The sequence below is a fragment of the Telopea speciosissima genome, chromosome 11 (genome assembly GCF_018873765.1).
Source record: "Telopea speciosissima isolate NSW1024214 ecotype Mountain lineage chromosome 11, Tspe_v1, whole genome shotgun sequence".
Lineage (NCBI taxonomy): Eukaryota > Viridiplantae > Streptophyta > Magnoliopsida > Proteales > Proteaceae > Telopea > Telopea speciosissima.
Window position 1 is genome coordinate 33,022,666 of NC_057926.1, and position 26,335 is coordinate 33,049,000.

General features: G+C 38.6%; 1 protein-coding gene across 1 annotated transcript in view; it reads left to right on the plus strand.

Annotated features, from left to right (window-relative positions):
• The first annotated feature begins 3,987 nt into the window (after positions 1 to 3,987).
• Positions 3,988 to 26,335, plus strand: part of LOC122646262 (DEAD-box ATP-dependent RNA helicase 5) — a 47,746-nt gene continuing 25,398 nt past the window's right edge. Inside the window, exons 1-4 of the mRNA XM_043839784.1 lie at positions 3,988 to 4,638; positions 4,725 to 4,849; positions 12,553 to 12,660; positions 21,982 to 22,062. Of these exons, the coding sequence (XP_043695719.1) occupies positions 4,077 to 4,638; positions 4,725 to 4,849; positions 12,553 to 12,660; positions 21,982 to 22,062 (876 nt within the window). The 5' untranslated portion in view covers positions 3,988 to 4,076. The remainder of the gene's footprint in view (positions 4,639 to 4,724; positions 4,850 to 12,552; positions 12,661 to 21,981; positions 22,063 to 26,335) is intronic.

Below are 26,335 nucleotides of genomic sequence, written 5' to 3' on the forward strand. Positions count from 1 at the left end.
AACTATTTATTGAAATCCAATCGAGCCGTTTACACCGAAATTGTGAAATCATTTAATAAATGGTTCGATTTTTTTGTTTTAAAATTAGGATCATTTAGTTAAACAATTTAAATCGAACCAAACCATTTAAACCATTGATAAACCATTTAAACCGAAACAACTATTAGTAATATATAATGACAATAATTAACCATTAATGCACAGACAATAGATTGCTGCTTAACTTGAAAACAATGAAAGTCAAACATGGACTGGTGGAAGGTATATGTGAAATTTATAATAAAATAATCTCATCCAAATACATTAGAATAATAGTATTCAATGTTTCTATGAATATTTTGGCTTCTCTATGAATTAGAATCATGTCCCTTCCAATGTGTCTTGTTGAGTACATCTAGTAAGCATTAAATTCAATGTATAAAAGCAAACCATGACTGAAACCATTTAGGGCCAATAAATCGTAATCGTTTAAAAACCAAAAAACCGAAACCGTGTACTAAATGGTTTTGGTTTCAATAATTGAAATCATTTAATAAATGGTTTGCTTCTGGTTTCACCTAAAAATCCTTGCACCAAATCGATTACACCGAAACGAACCGTTTAACACCTTTATAATCATCCAACAAACAATATACAAAATAAAAAATTATTTTGAACCATCAATTTAAATTATATAAAATTCCAACACTACTGTAGAGTCTGAGGCAGTGTTTGGTATGCATTTTTTGAATGCATTCTAAGTCAATTCCGCATTCTCTGACACCTAGAATGCATACCAAACACAGCCTTATTATTGATGTCATTACAACAATGGACACATACACTATTTGAGGACCAATCATCAACGATAAACAGACCGAGTCATTGGTCACATGGGGTGAGAGGCCTGGAAAATTACCTTTCTGTTTTTATTTGATTCTTTGCAATTGATTTTTTTTTTCTCTTTTTTTTTGGGGGGGGGGATGCAAGGTTCAAGGTCACACTACTTGAAAAGATATTAAACTAATACATAATAATATTTTGATTTAGATGCCGTTAAGGGGACTTGATCAACTGATCAAATCCCTAAACACTATCTTAGTGATGCAATGCCAAAACACCAGAGCATGCCCTGGATTCTTCGTAGTTGAATCCAGGGTGGGATAACTGGGAAGTGGGAGGCCGCGAGAGTTAGGGATTATTTGTTTTTTGATTTACGGGTTTTTTTAATTGTTTTTTTTATTTTAAACGAATAATACGTGTAATTAGAGTAATTTACATTTAAAAAATCGCGTTTATTACCGTATCTATTGAATTACACGTAAAAGAATGTTTTTTTTTTTCATTCATACATAAGGATATGCATATAATACATATATAGTATATTAAAATTGCTTACACACCCCTGAACCACGGCCCAAATGCTTGACACACCCAATTTTCAGACAATTACTTGAAACCCCAAAAAACCTGATGGTGTTAGTGTGCTATTATTGGTTGAATGGAAAAATCCATCTTACCCTTATTAGCTATTCAGTTAAAAATTTTGAAGTTAGAATTACCAATTTACCTTTTCAATGTTTTAACCTAAAAACCCCAAAAACTCAATGCGATTCTAATAACACCGTTGGAGAGAAGCTTGGTAGTGATCCATATCCATTGCCGGCAAAGGTGAAGGTGAAGATGACGAGGATGCAGGTGGACCCAAGAATGCTTTTCCCACTTAAAATTTTTCCTTTCCCTTGGCCAACAAAGCCTTAGACGTAAACAACAACTTTTCCCCTGACTACCTTTTCCACCCAGAGGATACAACAAAAATAAATCATCAACTGAAGCCAACAGATGAGGAACTACATGTTTCCTAATTTTGTTCATCGGATTTAGTTGGTATAAATCGAATAAAGGGGGAAAAAAAAGGCGTGGATGGTAAGCACTGATAGAGAGCATATCGTGAACTTGTCTCTTCAATTTCAAGATCCTTATCTCTTTTTTTTTTGGGTTAGATTTGAAGACCTTTACCAATAGCTAAAAACATCATACTCTTCACCTTCAAAATGAACCATCAAAAATCTGCTCTCAACGCCAGATTGAACCTAAGAATGCTTTTCCTTAAACCGGATTTGGGAGATTCTTGCTCTCAATGTCGGATTAGAATTTGGTTGTTACACACTGGTTGCCGGAGGTAGGGGGAGAGGTAAGGGGAGGTTGCAGGTGCTAGCGACAGTTGGGGCACCATTGATTTCTATTGCAGAGAAGGGTTGCAAGTTATGGTGGCGGTTAATGGTGGGTGGTGGTAGTGCTTACGGTGGACGGTTCCAGGTTAGGGTTTCAAATAGGAGAGAGGGGTTTCAGCGAGGGTTTATGGGAAGGGTTGGGGGTTTTTTAATGGCTGGCGGTAGGATCACAAGGGTTGAGGGTTCCATTCAAGGCTTGCTTCGTCTTCTCCGATGACTACAAATCGCCACAACAGTAGCAGCAAAATGGAGTGTGGAGGGCTTTTTCAATGATGAAAAGGAATGTACCCTTTACTATGGCCAAAGGGTAAATGGGTCACTTCACTACCCTTAAAAGGTAGTTTGGGTATTTAGAATTTTTTTAATCCATGACATCATCACTAAAATGGGGATTGACTAATGGACAGTGACTACGTGTAAGAAATTGTACAATGCAGGGGGTGTTCAAGTAATTATTTGAAAAATTGGGGGTATCAAGCAATCGGCCATAGTACAGGGGTGTACAAGTACTTTTCCCTTATTTTAATATAATATAATAAAAAAGTCTTTGCATATTCTTTACAAAACAATTAATCTAGGCCCAAGGTTTTAACCAGTCATAGTTTGACAACTCACTAACTTGGATATTCTCCCTTAATGGGTAGTGGTAACCTTATTGAGTGTCACCCCAATCATCATTTATAGTGTATATGCCGAGCAACCGATGTGTAGTGTTGTCAATAGGCGTCAACCATATTGACTCACCACAATTGCCCAAAATATAAATGTAACTCGTATGTGCGTCTTAAGTTTGAGAAAAAGTAACTACAAAAAATTCTTGTTGCCAAAAACAATCAGCGGTGTAACCATCATAAATTTCAAATGAATTAATGTTCAACACATCAAAGTGACTCATATTTATATTTTCATTAACTATTATTAAAAAAACATACAATACAACAACCCTAGAACAGAGTGCCTAAATTTATCCATAGTTGTGAACACTAAGCGGTACTATGGTCAAATGATAACCAATCTGACCACTTTGGTTAAAAGTTTGTAACTCATTAAAAAAAAGGTTTAAGGTTTGTATAACCTTCTTGATTCGCATTGCCATGTGTATCTTTTAAGGGAAGTAGTTTTTTGACGAGAGTGTAGCCTACACCTACATTTCCATGTGTCTATCTCTCTCCTCAAAACAAAGGAGCAGAAGTGTCTTTTCATATGGGAAGAGAGATAGACTCATGGGAGTGCTGGCGTAGGCCACACACATAGACAGAGTTCTTTTTCCCTTCTTTTAAGAGACAAAGTTCTTTGTCAGGGAGTGTGGTCTACGCCAACACTCCCATGTGTCTATTTCTCTCTCCTCCTCAAAACAAGGGGGTAGAGATGTCTTTTCATATGGGGAGGAGAGAGATAGACTCATGGGAGTGTTGGCATAGGCCACACTCCCGGACAGGGATCTCTTTCCCCTCTTTTAATTATAGGAAGGACGAAAATTCCATCATTTGATGGGTGTGACGAACCGACCGCCTTGCAGTTCAGATGGTCGAACCAACTGTATAAAACAAACCATTGAATGAACATCATTTTCGTAATTTACAAAATTAAGTGGCAATTAATAAACAAATCGTTATCATCTACGGTTTCCTAACCGATGCAGTTTCCTAGTGCCTCTCACAAGAGGTGGTGGGATCCACCCTGGCACTTGATCGAACACTTTGCCCGGATGGGGTCCACCCCCTCTTGTGAGAGGTACGAGGAAACCGCATACGATAAAAATTCGTTAATATACCCTTTTCTCTGAAACTATTGTTGCTGAACCCTAACAAACAAAATAGTCTCCACTTCCCAGGGGTTTTGGCTCTGCTTCGCTTTCTCGCCATGGGTAAGAAACTCAAAGAAATTCTGCAGTTAAGCGAAGCTGAAACCCTAACAACTGAAGGGAACCGTGTAACTGAGAAGAAGAATAAGAAGGATAAGAAGAAGAAGAACAAGGAAAGAAAACACAACCATTTCAACGAAGAAAACCCAACACCAGAACTGCTTGAGAACGGCCAAGGAGAAGCTAAACCAAAAAGGAAGCTTGAAGAAGCACTAGAGCCTTCAGAAGTCTATGGAAAGGATACTGAAAGTAAGAAGGCCAAGAAGAAGAAGGAGAAGAAAGCAGAGGAATTGAATTCGAGTAAAGAACTTCAGGGTAATAATGTCGAAGCAAATGAAAACAGTAGGGATGAGTCATTCATTAATGCTTCTGTGACTGTGTCTGGAAACAACACAAAGGATTCCAAGTACGCAGCTTTGAACTCTTTTGCTGAATCCAAGCTCCCTGAGGAAGTACTTGAATGCTGCAAGAATTTCAGTAAACCTTCTCCAATTCAATCACATGCTTGGCCTTTCCTTTTGGATGGTCGGGATTTCATTGGTATCGCTGCAACTGGATCAGGTAATCTTTAGGTTCGTTTATTTGGCTTACCTTTTAGTCTCCTATACAATGACATTGCTCATCATGTAACATGCTTTTGTAACCAGGTAAAACGTTGGCATTTGGGGTTCCTGCTTTGATGCATATTTTGAGCAAGGAGAATAATAAAAAATCCAAGAGAAAGAATCCTCTTTGTCTTGTACTCTCACCTACAAGGGAACTAGCTCAACAAGTTTGTATACTAGTCTTCCATGCATTTCTGTTTCTGCTTTTATTGTTGTGTTCACCGTTTGGTTCATAGATGGTTTTTCTGTTGATCATTTTCCATTGGGTGTGCAAAATGGGATTCACTACTTCAAAACACAACTTTAGGCCGAAGGAGTTGATTTTCTTCCTTTTCTGTTATTGAATTCTATGTCATGGATGTTATAGTTTCAGGCTACATGTAAGTCATCAATTACTAAAGGAGTTTAAGATATTGTCTTCTCTGGTCTGTCTATGGACCACCTGATTCCATACCTATCCATCAATAATAGTTGATAATTCACCTTGCACCACTAAGTTTTGAAATCCAAATCTGAAGCAAATATTTATCTGTAACACTGCAATCACCTTTGCTTTACGGTAGTCTTCTTTGCAACTAGACTGAAATATGGAAAAAAAAGAAGAGTAACTTACAGCCTGTAAATGTTTCCTAACTGCTTGAAGGCCCAGGATTTCTCTATAAACATCAACGTTTAGTCTGATGATTGGACAAGAGAACCAAACATGGAGTATCTCTGCCTTGTAGGGACTTAAATGGTAGATCTTGTGCCTTTTCATGGGTTGTTCCTGGCCAAAGGCCTAAATTTTTTCTTTTTTTGGTGTGTTTGTTTGTTGGGGGGGGGGGGGGTTAGGATTTGGGAATTCCTGTACAGATTTAGTCAGTGTTTGTTGGTTCATTTTATAATTCTCTAAAAAAGGTTCCATTGACTAGATTTTTCTATGAGGGTCATTAGTAGAGATGCCCCTCTACTGTAAACACAAACATCCCAACAGCGGCTAGAATTGGGAAATCATTCACAGTTGGGAAGGACTGTACTGTCATGGTTTGAATGGGAAAGATTATGAAGGAATATAAATGATGGGTTTTTTCTCACTTTCTCACTTCCAATGGTGTTAAAACCCACTTCCATTCTCAGATTTTTTGAAGGTGGAGGGGAAGTATGGGAAAAATGCGACTTGTATGTTTCATAGGCAGGAGAGAGCCACTGGATGACCTACGCCTGAATCTTGGAACTTTTACTTAGACCCAAGAACTGAGTGCCACATGCTTCTGTCTTTTCTTGGAAACCTCCAAAGCAAGTTTCCTAGGAGCCAAAAACATCCATAATCATAGACCAGACTTTTGCTTCAATATGCATACCTCCTTTTGCATGGATCCTTTTGTTTTATGATCATTTTCTTGATTTCATGTCTTCCCATCCTCTTTCTTCTAGGGCGTCTAATGTAGCTCTAGATAGGAGAAGGATCCTACTAAAGGCCAAGCAACAAGATCAAAAAGGGGCTTCTGGTTCGAATGGGCAGAACTAGGGTTAGATTTATGAGAATGGAGTTAAATCTTATATGGTTTTAATAGGCAGGTTTAGGAGAAGCTAACAGTGAAGGTTTGAACAAAATTTCAAATTTCAGAAAGTTAGGGTTACGGTTTTGGGTTTTGGATTTTAGAATTTAGGTTGAACTTAGGGTTTAGAATAGAAATTCTGGGCAGGGGTTCTAGCCGAGTCCTAAGGGCAACAAGGGGATGGTTCGGCTGTGGTTTGATGCAATTCTGATGGCTGGTTAGGTCTAGGAAGCATTTGGGGTTTTAGGGTTTTGTGGAGATGAGGGGATTTTAGGGTTTTGAGCTAGGAATGGGGGCAGAATCTGGATCGAGTGTAGGGGCTACTGTGGGGGTGTTATGCTTGAAGTTTGAAAGGATATGGATGGTAGAATAGGGCTGGACAGTCTCTAGATAACCTAGGGTTTAATGGAGATCGATTGGGGGTGATTAGGGTAGGCTGTAGAAAATTAGGAGAAGAAGGATAAATGCAGAAGATTAAAATAACTTACTGGATTGAGCAATGGAGAAGGATAGAACCACCTTCAGTGAAGATCCTCCCAGCCGTCACGGCGTAAGGAGTCGTAGGAGATCCACCTACCCTTTCTACCTTGATAGAACCACAAGGATATACACTCTCAAAGAGCAGCAGCAGCAGCAACAAGGCAGCTATACGATTTTTTTAAACTCATAAACTTGTGGGGGAGCCTCCCACGATTTAATATTTATAATAAAAGGCCATAGGCCAAATCCTAATACAATTTAAACTCTTCCCTCACTTAAATTGTGGAGGGGGGGACCTGATTAAGCAACTTAAAATTTTAAAAGGTTAAAAGACCTATTTACTCCTAATAACTTAAAACAAAAAACACTTAATTAAATCACTTAAATTGAACCAATTGGATACAACCAATTTGAACCAGTTCAATGAAACAACATAAAAATAAACTAAGTATTGAGCTAATCCCGTATGCAACCTATGTACTCCTAGTTTGGGCCCATTAAAGTGGCCTATTACATAGAAAACCCTTGGGATCAAAGGCCCAACATATATATATTCTAACCCTAGACTTATTTCTAAAGAAATAAGCCCATTTCGATGATGAATTTGTATTAGTGTCCCCGTATGCGACTCGCCTCGTCGACGCCCGGATGCTGTGATAAGTAGGTAAGGGCTAGTGAGAGGAATTGTGCCAGCCCAGAAACGTAGGATTAGACTAGCTTACTGGAACATTGGATCCCTAACGGGTAAGAGCCTGGAGTTGATAGATGTTATGAGGAGACGAAGGATTAATATAGTTTGTATCCAAGAGACATGATGGAAGGGTAACAAAGCTCAAGTGTTGGATGACTTCAAACTTTTGTATTCGGGAGACCAAAGTACTAGCAATGGAGTGAGGATGATAGTGGATAAAGATCTAAAGAAAATGTAGTGGAGGTCAAAAGTAATGTAGTCCTAAATAGGTAGGAGACCTACTAGGAGCCAGGTAGATCAAACCCTCACAAAGGTGCTGGTTGATTGGGGGCAGATTGGGGTATTTTAGGTCAAATCTAGGGTTAGGTTTATGAGAATAGGGTTAAATCTTATATGGCTTTAATGGGCAGGCCTAGGAGAAGCTAATTGGATAGGTTTGAACAAGGTTTAAACAAAAGTTAAAAATTACAGAAATTAGAATTAGGGTTTCGGGTTTTAGAATTTAGGTTAACACTAGGGTTTAAACTTGAAATTAGGGCAAGGGGCTAAGGTCGAGTGCTAGGGGCAACGGGAAGGGTACTCGGCTGTAATATGGTATAGTTCTGATGGCTGAATTGGGCTATACAGAATTTAGGGTTTTTTTTTTGGGTTCTATAGAGACGAGGTAAATTAGGGTTTGAGTGGTTGGATGGGGCTGCAACTTAGGTCTAGTGAAGGAGGAGATGAAAGGGGGCTGTGGTTGAAATTTGGTTGAGATTGGATGGAGGAACAAGGCTGGACAGAATTTAGAACAATTAGGGTTTATGGGGATCGATGGGTTTTAATGGAGGAGACAATGTGGATCGATTAGGGCAGGTGAGGCTTGGGTTGGAGGATTAAGAAGAAGAGGGGAATACTGAAACAGTAAATAACTTATTGGTTTAAGGAGATCTTCAATGGCAGCAACCTTGAAGATAGTTTTGAAGATGAAACTCTCGATCTACAAGATGCAAGGAGTCACTGGAGATCCACCAGTCCTTCAACCTTGATATGACTCACAAGGGGAGGCCTTGATATGACTCACAAGACAATCTCAGAAGAGAGAAACAACAGCAGCAATAGCCAGCAGCACATAAACGATTTTTTTTAAAACTTTAATTGGTGGGGGAGACTCTCCCACGATTTCTATTAATAAGGGCCTAAGGGCCACAATCCTAATACAATTTAAAATCCTCTCTCTTCCAAAATCGTGGAAGGAGTGTGACTTAATGAAATAACTCAAAGTTAAAAGTCTTAACTACACCTATTTAACTTAAAACACTTAAAACTCTTAAACTAAGAAGATTCCTCGTCAACCAATAGGATATAAGATCCTAATAGCCAATAGGAACACTTCACTTAAATTGGACCAACTTAAATTGAACCAATTGGATGCAACCAATTTGAATCGGTTCAATTAAAGACATAAAAATAAAACCAAGTATAGAACTGAAATAAAACTAAGTATAAACTAATCTAAGGCTCCTACTAAATCCTATGATCAGGGGGGGCTTTTTCAGCTCATGGAGGCTTGGATCTGCATAAAAAAGATTGGGTGATAGGATTATATCCATCAAACTAGTGTTGGAGAAAGAGGTTGTCATTATTGTGTGCACTTATGCATCCCATATAGGATTGGATGAAAGTAGTAAGCGCCAATTTTTGGATCACATGGATGATTTAATGCAGGGTTTGGCCAAGATGAAAAGATTATTATTGGAGGTGACCTGAACGGCCCTATTGGGAGCGATTATAGCGGCTATGAAGGTGCCCATGTAGGCTTCAGGGTTGGGGAGAGGAATGAGGAGGGAACCTCAATCCTAGACTTAACAGTAGGATGAGGAGGGGACCTCAATCCATCAAACTAGTGTTGGAGAAAGATGATTTGTATTAAGAGGGTTGCCAAAGAAGTTCTAGGGGAAGCAAAAGGGTAGGCGTTACGCCCCTAGGGAGACTTGGTGGTGGGATGAGGAGGTCCAAGCAGCCATCAAGACCAAGAAAGAGAGGTTTAAAACATGACAACATACTAAGAAACAAAAGATAAAATGAGGTATAATGAGGCTAGAAACGAGGCTAAGAAGATGGTGAGGATGGCTAGGGTGAGGAAATATGAGGAGCTCTATATTAATCTAAACACCAAGGAAGGGGAAAAAGATATTTCTAAAATAGTTAAAATGAGAGAAAGGAAGAGTAGAGATTTCGACTAGGTGAGATTTATAAAAGGGGAGGATGGGAGAGTGTTGGTAAGGGATGAAGACATTGTGAGGAGATGAGATGAGTATATCGAACTTCTAAATGGAGATAGTTTGAATATGACCGAACCGGTTAACTGCATTAGTCATTAAGACATCACACATCATAGATATGTACGAAAGGTTGGTGTGGCGGAAGTTAAAGAAGCCTTACGAAAGATAAAAGTAGGCAAGACACCAAGCCCAGATGAGATCCCAATAGAAGTGTGGAAGGCCCAAGGAGTATGTGGGGTATTTTGGTTAACAAAGTTATTTAACAAGATTATGATCACAAGGAAAATGCTAGATGAGTGGAGGAGAAGCATTGTAGGTCCGATATACAAAAATAAGGGTGATGTCCAAAGTTGCAATAACTATAGAAGCATAAAACTAATGAGTCATGCTATGAAACTTTGGGAGAAGGTTATCGAAGCACTCCTGAGAAGAGAGACTCATATCTCGAAGAATCAATTTGGTTTTATGCCAAGGTAGAACCACGAAAAAAGCTATATACCTACTAAGGAGGCTTATTGAAAGATGTAGAGCTAGTAAGAATGATCTCCATATGCTCTTTATTGACCTAGAGAAAGCCTATGATAGAGTTCCTAGAGATTTAATCAGGCATGTTCTTGCAAAGAGAGGGGTGTCGAGTAAATATATCGATGTAATTAAAGATAATTAGGGGTGTGGCGACTAGTGTGAGATTTGTGGGAGGCCAAGGCAAGGAATTCCCAATTACTGTTGGGCTACATAAAAAACCAGCACTAAGCCCTTATTTGTTTGCGCTTATCATGGATGAATTAACTAAGAAAATCCAAGACGAGGTACCGTGGTGTATGCTCGTCGCCGATGGTATGGTTTTGGTGGATGAGACAAAAGCAGGGATCAATGCTAAGTTAGAGATGTAGAGATCGACCTTGGAAACAAGAGGCTTTAAGATTAGTAGATCAAAGATGGAGTATATGATGTGTAACTTCAGTCACACTATGATAGATGATGACATTGTGAAAATTGAGGAGAGAGAGATACTGCCAAATGACTGTTTCAGATATTTGGGGTCTATCATACACAAAGGTGACATAGATGATGATGTTTCACAAAGAATTAAAGTGGGATGGATGAAGTGGAGAGGTGTGATGGGAGTACTGTGTGACCGACACATTCCTGTAAAGCTTAAAGGAAAGTTCTACAGGACTGTTGTCTGTCCTGCTATGATGTATGGGGCGGAATATGGGCACTTAAGAAGGGCCATATAGCGAAGCTATGTGTTGCAGAGATGAGGATGTTAAAATGGATGTGCGGCAAAACTAGGAAGGATAAAGTGAGGAACGAACGTATTAGAGCTGATGTGGGAGTTGCCCCGATCAGCAACAAGCTCTGAAAATGTCGTCTGAGGTGGTTTGACATGTGCAACGGAGGCCTATGGACACCCCAGTAAGGAGGAGTGATCAGATTCCGATTGAAGGAGCTAAAAGAGCTAGGGGCAGGCCTAAAATGACCATAGGTGAGGTTGTGAAGAATGACATGCATAGTCCGAGTCTTGTGCCAAGTATGACCTAAGATAGAGCCTATTGGAGGGCAAGGATCCACGTTGTTGACACCATGTAGCTGATATTTTCCTGATTTCATGGGCTATCCTCTTTCCTCTTACTTTCATCTTTCATTTTTCATTCCTCACTTTTGTTGTCCCATTTCTCCTTTTTATTCTGCATTCCTCTTACTTTCCTTTCCCTTTGTGAGGACCTCAGTTTTTCCCTACTTTATTTTGAAAGGATCCATGTAGTGACCCCATTTAGTTGGGATTAAGGCTGAGTTGTTGTTGTATGCATACTTCTTTCCAATTTATTGTTTTTTTTAGTTTTCTTTTTCTGGTAGATTGTCCTAGGTTCTGTGGGAAATTCCTTTGAACTTGTCCCATTCTTGTCAACCCAATTGGGGCTTTCAAAATTTGGTTAAAATTGGTGTTATTGATCCATGCTGATTCAGGATATTGCTGTTTCAATTGGTGCTGAAAATCAAAATCATTCCTGTAATTTGATCAAAATGGACTGAAGCTGTATAATAATTACAGTGATTTGGGTTGAAATCCCTAATTTCCCCCCCCCCCCCCCCCAAAAAAAAATTTTGGTGATTGAAATCAGGATGAAATATCTTGTGAATATAACCACACTTTGATACCTAAATGACAGATCGTGGTTTCGCTTCAAGAGTTAAAAACCTAGAGGTGATCAATCTCAGCATATGTTCCTGCAATGTATTCTAGCTTAGATTTATTTTAGACTCCCCTCATACATAGGTAAAGGTTGACATTGGATTGTACCTCAAAGAAAGGGGGGGGGGGACTTTCTTTTTTGGGATATCTGTAAGTAGGTAACCCTTTCTTTCCAACCTTCAACCAGCTTCAGATTGTTTACTAGTCAAATTAGTCTACTAAGTGCTTCTTTACTAGAAAATGGGCTTCCTAATCTATGTCCTTTATCTGATTAGAGAAAACCTTTATTGATCCATATAATATGATTGAGAAATGGACGTTAGAATTATGCCAACTTTCAACTGTCTTCTCCATTTCGTCTCAAAATGATGGTTATCACTAATTCACTATCATACTAGGCATCCTAAGACATACAAGATAAGGCATAAGGGCTAGATTCAGTGTTGATTTGGCACCATGATGGTGTGGTCAGTGGTGCCCACGTGGGAGATTCCCTAGCCCCTTGGAACCCACCTGTCTTTGATATCAAGATATATTTAAGTAATTTTATGAACATATATAAGTAAGTGATCTAGTGAAAATATTTAATCTGGTGCTTCTTTGTAAGATCACCATTAAAGTTATTACTCATAATATTTAACTGGTTTCTTTTATCCATTGAGAAGAAGTAGCTCAATCTTGACTTTGTGCACTCTGACAGATTGCAGATGTTCTGTGTGATGCTGGAACGCCTTGTGGTGCCAAAACAGTTTGTTTGTATGGAGGAACTTCCAAAGGACCTCAAATATCTTCTTTGAAGTCTGGAGTGGTAAGATATTTTGAACTTCTTCATTTTCCTTTTCACTCTCCAAAATTTTGGTTTCCCTATATGGGATTGCGTCGAACATGTGATGTCCCTTCTTCTTTTTTGTTTTTTTTAAAAATAATCAACAATTTTATTGAAAGTATCAAATAACACAGATATACATAAAAAATATTGAAATACATGGTGATACAAATGAGAAAGAAGACCCTGATCACAATTCAACAGACTGAAACCCCTAACCGACACAGATGTGAACTATCTGACATCTCACAGAGGAATTGAGTTCCCAAAACAATTTGAGGTCTGACAACCCCTTGCTTGGCCAACTCATTTGTGGCCTAGGCTGCCACTGGAACTTGTTGATTTGAGATGCAAGCTGATGAATTGGCCTTATTAAATGGTCATAACACCATGTTTTCCCCCGCCAAATCTGTCGTCCATTTTATAATGTTTGCTGAATCCCCTTCTATTATGGCTTGAGACCTCCCAATTTGTCGTCCATTCAAATTAATTAACATATAGTCATCAAAGAAATTTAGAGGGCAGACCTAGGCGCGATGGTAAGGTTGCTCCATTGCGACCTAGTGGTTGTGGGTTCAAGTAAGGAAACATCCTCTCGATGAAGTGGGGGTAAGGCTGCATACATTATGACCCTCCCTACACCCCAGTGGTGGGAGCCTCATGCACTGGGTTTGCCCTTTAATAGTCATCAATGAAATTTAATGAAATAACATAAAAGAGAGAAGGAAATTGGAAACTATTCCTTAATATCATTAGAATCTCTGATTGGTCATCAAGATGTGTGTTCATGACACATATTATAGCTCAGGAAAGCAAATATTTCTCTGTCCATGGCTCGTGGAATATTAATGAACACACAATTTATTTTCTTAAATTTTCAACTTCTAACTATCATTCATCGAAGGTTCCTTTTTTCCGGTTTGACCAAGATTTTGACCTTAGTCGAAACCGAAATGAACCATCAAACTGTTCGAAATCAGGTTAAAATCTGGTCCATTTCGCAGGTTAATTTGAAATGGCCATTTCATTGGACAAATGATGGAATTTTGCCCAGAAACATCTTGTAGTGCCTATTTAAGCATGTTTACACATGTTGGAATCGTGAGATTGGAAACCTCCCAAAGTGATATTTTGGCTTTGGACCCTAGTTTTCTGGTGTATGCGTAGCCTACTGTATCATTTCCCTTATATAGCTTATTCTACAAAATTTAATCCTACAGCATACAACATTCAATAAGAACAATTGAAATTAGCAATAGGAATGAAGAACAGATTTACACAATTAACAAACTGTGAAACCATTTAATGTTACAATCCACAATACATTCTCAGAAAGTGTCATCATGGACACGTAATAAAGTATAAATATACAATACATTTTAGGTTTACAACCATTTCAAATAAATTCCACATACTATTACGAGGAGCCTCACAATCACTAGGCAGCCTTTGGCTCTGGGGCCCATTGGAATTGAATCTCAAACTTGATGACAAATGCCCGCCATGTTATACTGTGCATGAAGACATGCTCGAAGTCTAGCATAATGGCCCTATAGGTGGCATCGTCAACATATTCAAGAAATCCCAACCTACGATGTAGATTACTAAGCCGTGAAGGTGCATATGTGGACTCACCGAAACTGTTTGGTGGACCAAGCTGAGATGGTTGGGGGATTGGGTATGAGAAGCTCTCCGCAAAAGATGATCCACTCTGTGATTGACCCTCATGCTTAGTGGGAATGAAGAATAAGAGCTATACTGGCCATACCCCCCATATTGACCATACGCACCGTCTTGGTTGTCATGGCTTCTAGCTAGCTAAGGCATTGGCGGAGGGCTTGGATGCAAGGCAACACCAATAAGGCAGGTGCCTGCCTAGGCAACCAATGCACCTGGACGCCTAGGCATCGCCTAGGAGACACCTTGACAACTATGCCCATTGCACCCACCTACTTGGAACTGGAGCTCTGTGCAGGAAATGAGGATGCTTGCCACTATGCTTACCTACCATATCTGCTTCTCTCCTCTAGACTCGGGCTTCCAAGTGTGCTAAACAAGCTCGTAATGTTTATATCCATGCTATCCTTCTCATCTGGTTTGAACCTGAGTAGCCTCTACAGGGTAGGGGGGGGCATGTGTGCCATGGTCGGTATCCTGTATGGTATGATCGAACTGAGTCTCTCTTGTGAGTTAGAGGGGGCTCAGAATCATTGGCCCGCTGCTGCTGTGCCTCTTCCTCTCCCCTTCTCTATTGGATGTCACCTACGGCTACAAGTTGATCACCCCCATCTTCATCATCATCATCGTTATCGTCGTCATCATCATCATCATCACCAACATTATCATTACCAAATGGGGATGGTGTGTGAGTGATTGTGGAATGCAATCAGTCGACGTCGTCCTCCTCATCTTCCGCACCAGGTTGGGATTTTAAAGGCCATGGTGTCTGTTATTGAACGTGGCCCTCACGTGCAATAAAAGCGTTGACATCAACATCCATCACTTTGCAATCTCGGTGGGGTCTAACCCTAGGCTCATCCAATACAGGGTGTGCATCGCTCCCTCACTCACTCATAAAAGGGATCACCTCATCTGATTCTTCCTGGAAGATGTTATTGAGCTCTATTGGGTCATTGTCATTCTCTATGCCCATGTATATGTTTTGCATCTTTAGTCTCATGTTGTAGCGCACATGCACCAACTTCTCCAGCTGTTTGTGACCCAAACGGTTCCACTTCTTGGAGTGGATAAGTGAGAATGTACTCCAGTTAAGCTCACATCCGAAGGTGGACCATGTTTGGAAAGCATGCACCAACTTCTCCAGCTGTTTGTGACCCAAACGGTTCCACTTCTTGGAGTGGATAAGTGAGAATGTACTCCAGTTGAGCTCACATCCGAAGGCGGAACATGTCTGGAAAGCACCTTTAATGCTACCTTCCTCAATTTAGGTGTCTCTTTGCCATATAACACCTACAGTCACCTGCATTAGAGCATCAAGATTATTCTTGTTAAGTGGTGGTACTTGGTAGTTGATATATTTATATTCAACTAAGGAACCAAGTAGATTGACCTACCAAGAGTAGTAGTCTTCCGAAACCCTTGCAGCTGTGCGGCCAAGAGTCTTGGTGGCAACGTTGAAGTTCTTTACTAAACCCGTTTCAATGATTGCTACTGATAGCATCAATACCTAATTATAATTAGATTCATTCTAAGTATTTAGGAAAGTACAAGTGTCATTTCATTGTTGCATTAGGATTATATGCTGGAATTGGTTCCAACTTTGTCACCACCTCTTCCACTGCATTTATTAGATCTTGATTCATCCCAAGTTTGTGCTTTTGTGTAGTTGTATTGCTACTTGAGATTGAGATAATAGGCTGGAAATGATGGGAATACGTTATCAATGCTTAATGAGGATCTAAATGTAAAATAATTTGACTTAGGTAGATTACAACAAAAAAACAAAGAAGGTAAAAAAAAAAAAACAGCCTTGTGCAGTGGATGCATAAGCATCTTCTTCTAATGGTCTTGTATGATAGTTAGGTACTGTTTGTTTCCGTGTGGTACAGCTGCCCGCACATGCTCCTTTGTCATCTGTTTTGTTTGGATCCATTAAGTTGGGATAAGGCTGAGTTTGTTGTTGTACACAAGTTAGGCTTCTTCTCTGAGTCAACCATCTTCAACACCTTTACCATTGGACCAAGTATCGATATTACCTTTTTCAATTCCTGTCAGAATGTGTCACTGGATACGATCAACTGGACTGCTCTACCTGCTGGAGAACCTGACTCTTCAACGAAACCACTCCTCTGAAGCAAACATCAACCTCAGCCCAACCATCTTCGTTTCAAAGCTCTTTAGGGCGATATAATTTTTGGCAAAGCAAGTGATGCCAGGTCTCACTAAATCCCCACCACACTTGCTCCTCAATAAATTTAGGGCATACCCGTGGTTGTGTATAAAACTGGTCTCATGTTGCTTTCTCAACCGCTTTTTGTACTATGGACAACTTCCCCATGTCCTTTAGCATGAAGTCGATGCAGTGGGCTGCATGTGAAGTCTTGAATAGGCGGTACCTATTGTTCATCATTCTCTCTCTACCCTTCTGGAAGTTGTTGTCGTTTTCTGTTGCCACTTGTACAACATTTTCCATTCCCACCTCATCAGTAACTAACTACCTTCAACACTTATAGATGTATTTTGCATCCTTAAATCTCCTTGGATGTATCCACTGATTTCAGAAATATGGTCTTGCCATCACAATAGATAGACTGTTAGTGGGTCCAACTCAACCATCACATTCCACAGTCACGCAGCTGCCCTCAACAGCTTTTGTCTGTCTGTGTACTCCTGGAGCTTGTCTCTTTACTGGAGCAAATAGACATTCATGAGCTCATATGTAGTGAGCCCCTTCACTCCTAGGCCAACTTTTCTGATAGTGTCTAACATATTCTGATAGTAGGGTCCCTCAGTTGCATTGGCTGGGATACTGTGATAGATAAACCACATAGAGACGGCGTCACCAACTTCACCCTTCTAATCAGACCACATGCTTAAGCTTCCTTTGTTTGGTATCCTGTGTTATGAATATAACAGGATCCTGGTCAAGGATGTCAATGACATCCTCTTCTGATGCAATGTTCGGAATTTCAGTCGAAATAATTGTACTTTCATGCAATTTTTTTGGTTTCGACAAAGGTTGAAACAAAACAAGGTGCGATACCTGGGTCTTACCAAGTTCTGGTCAAAATTTTGCAGTTTTGGCTAAATTTCAAGTGTGTTTTACGTTTCAGTATTGTTTCGATCAAACCGTTTGTAAAAAATGCATGGTTTTGATCTATTTTCGCAGTTTCGGTGAAATTTTAACCAAGTTTTGGGTTTCGTTATCATTTTGCTAGTTTCAACAGTTTCGACTCCAAAGAGGAAGCCTCCTTCAAAATTTCAGTTTGTATGATTTTTGGCCAAATCACTCCCACACATTTGTAATGAACCATGTATAACATTTGATGATTATGAAATGGTTTCTAATTTTATGTTTCTTTATTACTAATGATTATTTTAGTTATTTTAATTGAATTTTGTGTTTAGTACCAAATTTTATGTAGAATAGGTTATATTGGAGAAAGTATACAACAACGTACAATGTACGCTACCAACCTAGGGTCCGAAGTCAAATTATCGTTTTAAGGGTGTTTTTTTACAATACAAGGATTTTACTATGTTTAAAGGGCATAAAGCAGTGTTTCCAGAATTTTCGGGACCTAATTTTGCAATTTGGTCCTCGGAACCAGCAGTTAAAACATACCAGGTTTCGGGCGAAATTTCATAATTTTACGAAATTTTTTGGTTTGAAACTTCAAACCTTGCTCTGATGCCCCCCCTCATACTCTTTGACTTCCTAAAGGGCAATTCCATTTGCTTCTGCTTCTTCCTACCCCCAGCTCTACCCTGTGAAGAACCAATGGTAGCTGCTGAGTCACTACCACCAACCTCTGGTGCAGCTGGTCTAGAGGCTCCTCTGTACTCTCTTGCTCTATCTTGCTCCTACCAGTGTGTAACTCTGCTAGCTGCCTTTTCATGCCATATATTTTTATTCTCTATTGTTGACACTTCACCAGGAATATCCTCATCACTGCTATATCCTTCCTGGTGCTGGTTGTTTCTCCAGCACTGTTTGTTCAAACTCTTCCATCGCCTGCCTCTTGTCCAACCTCCCCTGAATTTTTACTTTCCATGAAGGCAACCATGACCTTTTGTACCTCAATAGGGACCCTAGGGCATTTTGCCACATCCCTGTAGCCGGTTTAAAGTATCGGTATCGGGTATCGTATCAGAAGGGTCATTTTAAGAGATGTATTGTTTCGTATTAGAGAGACGCAAGCTACACTAGATACATATGGAAATGCTTAGGATATATGCAAAATACAGTTTTGAAGCATAAAACACTATGTCTGAGTAATATATAAATATATCATGTATAAAAAGGAAACAAAGTATAGTGAGACAAGTGCATTCAATTGATTATATATAAATGATACGTATGGAAATGGTCAAGAAACATATGGAATTGCTTAGGATATATGCAAAATACAGTTTCGAAGCATAAAACACTATGTCCAAGTAATATGTAAATATATCATGTATAAAAAGGAAACAAAGTACAATAAGACAAGTGCATTCAATTGATTATATATAAATGATAAGGTTTCTTACTAGTACTAATACCAATTTTTTTTAGATATCGAATTGTATTGGTAGCTTAAAGATACGGTACATATCGGTTAGCATCAACAGAGACAGAAGGATACTTAAACTTGACTGTAGGCTGTAGCCACCAGCCAGTTGTTTCAGTTTGTTGGCCCCACCACCCATAGTTGTCAAGGTGTCGCCTTGGCGTCCAGGCGGTTTTGTAGGGGTCTAGGCGACAGGCGCCTTGTACTGGTTTTATTGGTATCGAACCTGGTTCTGGCACTTATTTATGCCAAATATCATTTAGATAAATGTTTCATTAACTTAGATATTATTCATAAATTGGCAAATACCCCTATTTGAATCCAATACAATTAGTTAAAAAATAAAATTCCAGAAGGATAAAAATCAACCCCCCAGTTCAATAACAAAAAACTGGATTTTCGACGGTAGATGAAATTTTCAACTTTCTAATGCTGGGGTTTTTCTCAAATCTAAAATTTCTATAAATCTTAATATGATAAGACATTGCTAAAAACCAAAAGTGCGGTAAAATGTTCATTTGTTTTGATATCTAAAACAATATTTTCATTCAGAGCAATTTTGATAGCATTCGCGCATACCAAATAAGGTGTGACCAGAACATAACTTCTTAAATATAAATCAGATTTAAGCAATTTTGGATTTGTTGGAAAGTTGGTTTTGTGCTCTACCTAATACTAAAAGTCTCATGTAAAAATAAAATCATTTGACTAGTCAAATTTCTAAGAGAACAAGAACATTTCTCTAAATCGAGAGCAATTTAATTACTTATAGATAAGATTATATTTTCTAAGAACAATATAAACCAAATGTATGTTTGATTGTTTCAAATTTCCAATAACTTGCTTCTTCAGTTCTGCTGTCTTCTGGTTCTATGTTGATTTTTGATGATATAAATATATTGTAGCAATACTAAAATATTGTAGCATAGTAATTAATGTTAGAAAAGGGGGGAAATAAAAAATAACACTTGTGGGCGCCTGAGCGGCACCTTGTCGCCTAAGCGCTTCGACACCCCTCCACCGCCTTGGGTCGCCTTGCTGCCTTGACAACTATTCCACCACTCAATATCCTCTTCCCACAATAATTGCATTGTGACTTTAATTTGTCATTGCTAATAGGTACACCATGATTCCATGCTGGGTCTACCCCCTCTCTTGACCCTGATTAGCAATTCTGCAACCTTCTTACACTGTTGCAAAAAAAATGCGGACATTATGGAATTTTTTTACAACAATTAACACTTCTAAAACAACAAGAAAGCATATTTTTAAAACAAAATTTTTCCCTCTTATATTTTTCCCCAATAAAAAATGTTGATATATTTTTAAATACAAATTATTAATTAACAAAAATTAATTAATGAACAATACAATAAGTACCTACTATCAGTTGAAAACACAAAAAATATTTTCACAAATTTTCATGATTTGTCAAACCAAATCAGAATATTTTCCCTATTTTATATGTTTTGGATTTGTAAACTTTTTTTTTAAAATAAAAAAAGCATAAAAATTCTATAACATAATAAAAACCGACTCTGTGAACTCGTAGATCGGCCTACGGTGTTTTATAATAGATTGAAGGCTAACCAATAAATTTACCATATTTTTTGCAAAAATATAATTTCAAGGAAAAAGGGTTTACCTTCAAATTTGAATCATGCATAAATCTTGACTTAAATCTAGCAAATGATTGATGTAGATGCGTTGTACTACTCATGTCTTAATTCCAGCAAAATTGAAACAATTCGGCCAAAAATCAGGAATTCTAGGAGTTCCTAGAGCTTTTGGCCAAAACCTTCCTCACAACAACAACAATAACGAAAAGATTAATAAAAAAAGAAAGAAAAGAACATAACAACAATAACGACATAACTCAACATTATTTTAACTAAATGGGATCAACTACATGGATCTTTGCCCTCCAATCAGCTCTATAGAGGTCATACTTGAAACAAGACCTAAGCTATGCATGTATTTCCTCACTACATCTCCCAAGTTCATTTTAAGGCCTGCCCCTTGCTCTTTTAACACCTTCAATCCGAATTAAGTCACTCCTCCCAACTATAGCATCTGAAGGCCTCTGTTGAACATGACCATGCCACCTCAGACTGCTCTCTCGGGGCGACTCCCAAATCAGCTCTAATATGACCATTTCTTATTTTATCCTTTCTAGTTTTGCCACACATCCATCTCAACATCCTCATCTCCGCAACACTAGCTTATCTATATGACGCTTCTTAACTGCCCAATATTCTGCACCATAAATCATAGCCAGACGTATGACAGTCCTATAAAATTTTCCTTTAAGCTCTAAAGGAATACGCCGATCACATAGCACTCTAGACGCTTCTCTCCACTTCATTCATCCTATTTTAATCCTTTGTGCAACATCATCCTCTATATCACCTTCTTTATGTACGATTGAACCCAAATATCTTAAATAGCCATTTTGTGGGATCTCCTTCTCAACAATATTCCTCACCTCATTAACCGTTCTAGTGTGGCTAAAATGTTAGAAAAAAGGAGAAATAAAAAATCACACTTGGTTGCCTTGGTCGCCTAAGCACCTAGGCACCCCTCCATCGCCTTGGGTCCTCATTGCTGCCTTGACGCTTTGACAACTATGGATCTAAAAAACAATGAATGTTTCCTATAGATATGGTGCACATTGCACTAAATTCAACCTGATTGTAGAGTTGGTGTGCCTCCAATCGAGGCATCAGGTGATGAGAAATCTGAAATCTAGTACTTGTCTTCATGTGTGTGGAGAAGGTGATGGGGTGAACCACTTTGAACTTCTGTTATATTGTAAACCAAGCCTAACCTGCAATTTCCGGGGTTTAGATTAAATAAAATAAAATCAGGGTGGAACCTTGGTCTAATTGTCAAGGTACATTGGCTCATTTGTTGACTGTTCCTTTCTTCATGTTGACAGGGTTGGGCCCATACAAACTTGCCCTAAATTGCTTCCCTATCTTTACTTCTTATCTACGCAGTTGAGATTCGACAGACTACTGGATTGTCATCATCTTCTCTTAACCCTTTTGCTTTTGCTTGTGTATATCAGGACATTGTTATTGGGACTCCTGGCCGTTTGAAGGATCTAATTGAAATGGGTGTGTGCTGCTTGAAGGAAGTATCTTTTGTGGTGAGTAGGACAACACCTGAAAACATTTTTGCTGATATGTATTTTCTTCTTTCTTTCACCCTTTTTAAGTGTCCATTGGATTTCTTTTTTGATAAATAATAAAATTTTTATTTATTTAAGACAAAATGCTAAACAGTCAGAACTTTGTATGCCAAAAGACAACTCAAAACAATGAAACATCCTACACCATAGTTATCAAGGCGTTGCCTGGGCGTATGGCGTCCTTGGACTCCTAGGTGGGCGCCTTGCCGCCATGGCGGTGTCGCCTTGATTTTTGACTCTCTAAAACGCCATGTCCGCCTTGATAACTATGATTGTCATCCTCCTTAAAGTTTCTTTTACTTCAAACACCGTAATTTTTCATACATATCTACAATATGTGGTGTCTTGATGGTTAATGCAGTCTTCTGGGCCACTATTACTCGAAATGTCTTCATTTAGTAAGCTGTAGAAGTGATCTTTCCATCTCTCTTTATTGTCCTCATCCCTTATTAGATCTTCGTATCTCTTCGCCCTTGCTTTTCCCACAATCTTCTTGATGTATTTCAAGAGAACAAGAAGGGCAGCAGCAAACCATGTCACAAAGCTGGATCAAGAATGTACTAATATGTGTTATTTTGAGTGTCCAATAGGTTGTATGGGCCATGGGCTTTATATTTTTAGGTTTACTTTTGTAATTGGCCAATTCTATAAGCTCAAATATTTGGGATTAAGTAGTTATTTTCTGTTTCTTAGTCATTAAGAATCTTAGGTTTCTATATTTGGGGTTTCTATTTTCAGTTTAGAAAGTAGACTTTCCATTTTATGTAATAGCAATATTAGAGGCTTAGTTTCTAATTTGTAATGTTTCTAGAAGAGAATCAAGAGAGATCTTAGAATTGGAGTATGTTAGAATATATGTACTCCAGAATACTGTGGGGGTATTCTGGTCCTTTTGGGGTATTTTTATGTTATTAAGTGTACTTAGCTTATGTCGGCTATGTGGGTTTTAGTCCCACATCGCCTAGCTTAGGCTATTTGTAATTTCCCCTCTATTATAAATAGAGGAGTTTACCTATCAATACAACAAGCCATTCTATTATTTTATTTCCTCTCTCTGACCCACGGTTCAACCAACATGGTATCAAAGCAGGTCTGATCTAGGTTAGAAAGAAAGAAAACCCCCTCTTTTTCTTCAATTGACTTCTTCCTCTTTTCTCTTTCTCGGTTCTCCTTCTGGTTTTTGGCCTTTTTTTTTCTTGTAAGAGGGCAGCACTAATGAGGAAAACCTAAACCAATGATTTAGTTGCTGCCCTCCCACAACCAACCTATCATTGAAGGTGCAACCAATTTTTTTCTGTTGGTTGAACCATGGGTCAGAGAGAGGAAATAAAATAATAGAATGGCTTGTTGTATTGATAGGTAAGCCCCTCTATTTATAATAGAGGGGAAATTACAAATATTCTAAGCTAGGCGATGTGGGACTAAAACCCACATAGCCGACATAAGCTAAGTACACTTAATAACATAAAAATACCTCAAAAGGATCAGAATACCCCCACGGTATTATGGAGTATATATATTCTAACACTCCCCTTCAAGCTGGATTATACAAATATTAAAGAAAGAAGATCCAGCGTGGACTAAAGAAAAAATAACTCCATAATAATGCTAACACTCCCCCTCAAGTTGGCGCATACAAGGTACTAATGCCCAACTTGAATAAAATGGGAAAAAGAAGTTGTAGCAGAATCCAGCTTCAAGATGAATGCAGCTCCCAAATAAACCTTTAAGAACTTGTAAAATTAGATCTTCAAAACTTGGGCAGACTTGATCAGTAAACTTTCACCAATCTGCAGCAGCTGTCTGGTGATGAATCTCAGACTGTCATAATGACATAAAATCTTGAAGTGTAGAATTAGGGTAGCAAGCAGCGGAATAAACTGAATCAGGCAACGAAAATAATCAACCCAATTGTAAAGTCCTCAAATAGGCAACAACCAAATATCTTCAATACTCTTCAATACTTCAATCTCCCCCTTACAGCAAACTCAACCCAATAACGAAAGATACCCAATGACAATAGTGGAGAAAACTGATCTTCTATGTTTTGCACAATGTCTGCAGGTATTGCGTTCTGCAATGTTTGCAGGTATACTGTACATAATCCCCCTCGCACATGTAGTACACGTGGACATAACAAAGATGAAGTAAGAGATGGGGCAAAAACATAATATTCCAGATTTTTCCAAGAGGTGCTAAGGGTAATGGAAAAGGAAGAAATGGCAAATTAGAGAATACCATTAACTTCCAAAGGGGTTATGGGTATATGCCAAATGTATGGGATATGAAGGGAATTAGAATTATTGAAAGGCAACGGTGTTGGAAAAAAAGGATGGCATGGCTGTAATTTGGTGGAGATCCACTTTTAAATACAATCCAAGCCAAAGGGTAAACTGGTAATAAACCATAATTTTCAAGGGTCAATTGGGTAGTCAAATAGGGGAATGGTAGAATTACAAATAGTCTAAGCTAGGCGATGTGGGACTAAAACCCACATAGCCGACATAAGCTAAGTACACTTAATAACATAAAAATACCCCAAAAGGACCAGAATACCCCCACGGTATTTTGGAGTACATATATTCTAACACTCCCCCTCAAGCTGGATTATACAAATATTAAAGAAAGAAGATCCAGCTTGGACTAAAGAAAAAAGAACTCCATAACAATGCTAACAGAGTATTTTCTATTTTTAAAGTTTTCGATCTTCGAATGGTTGCTTTGTTATTTAATTAAGAGAATGGCTGGACAAAGACCAAGATTTGGGTTTTAAAAAAAAGAGAGAGCTTGGCTTTGAAACCTGTGAGATGCAACTGCTGTGAGAGACAGCTAGTGTGAGAGGCCGTTGTGGAGATAGGTGGGAGACCTTCTTTACCATCTTCTCTTTTATTTATTTATTTTTCACTGTTACTGAGTTTCATTGGAGATTATGGAGACCATCTAAGGAGGTTCTAGTAGTGCTGTTATAACCTTTTACTGGTGCCATCATTCCCATTCAATATTCTGCAGATTGGAGGCAGGACCAGACTGCGACACCTTCTGTTCTATGTTTCTGGACAGCATTATTCAGTTGTGAATTCTCTCTCATCCAACCAGTAATTTAGGCTCAACTTTTAATATGTTTCTCCCAACCCTGGTTTTCCTTCGATTGAAATCTCTTGACCATGCAATTGTTAGATTCTTCTCAGGTACTGAGTTACTAATTCTGATCCTTCACCTTCTAATTTTGAATCTCTAATTTATCTCCTAATCTGGCCATTGACTTTGGCTGTAACTTTGAGCAGGTAACCTACCCTAGTACCCTACCTTTGACTGGACCATCATCCCCATCTGAGTTGGTAGTTACTAATTCTGGGCAATTGCTATTTCTGAGTTTGTTTGTTTGTTTTTTATTTTTTTCACTTTCTGTTCTGGCGGTTGTCAGTACGTTGATCCTTACCGTAGGTTAGGACATCATTGACCGAGTCCTACATTACTTAACATCATTTCTTGCAAATGTATACATTTTTAGATCCGCTACATCCTTAGTCCTTTGCCATGTCTTAAAACTAGCTTTCTTAGTCTTAATGGCTGCTTGAACTCCATCATCCCACCACCAAGTCTCCCATAGAGGAATGACGTTTTCCTTTCAATTCTCTTGGGACATTTTTAGCAACCTTCTTAATACAAGTAGTCATCTTGTTCCACACGGTAGTGTCTTTCTCAAAGTCTCACTTTCATTGTTTAACCTCTTTATCAGTAAATAGTTTCAAGTTATCTCCTTTTAAGCTCCACCGCCTTATCCTAGAGCAAATAAGCTCACCATTCTTACGATTCTGCGTAATGAGGCACATATCCATGACCGCTAATCTATGGTGTGTGGTTAGGCTCTCCCCTGGTATAACCTTACACTCCTACATAACAATCTATTGGACCTTCTACTTTGGAAGAAATCTATTTAGTTACTATGATACCCACTTTTGAAAAGTAACTAAATGTGACTCAACTACCCTATTGGTGAGTATTGTATTGGTGAGATTCCAATACTGCTGGTGGGATTCCAACAAGGCTAGGTGAGAGGTCTGATCATATCTTCTTCTTCTAAATCCTTTCTTCACTGTTTAAGCTCCATCAATCAGGTCAGTATTTAATTTTCTGTTCTTCAGTTTCCAGCATAACTTTTTAAATCTGAAATTTTAATTCCTGAAGTTATAGATCTGAGATCACAAGTCTGCTTTCAGATTTGTTAATT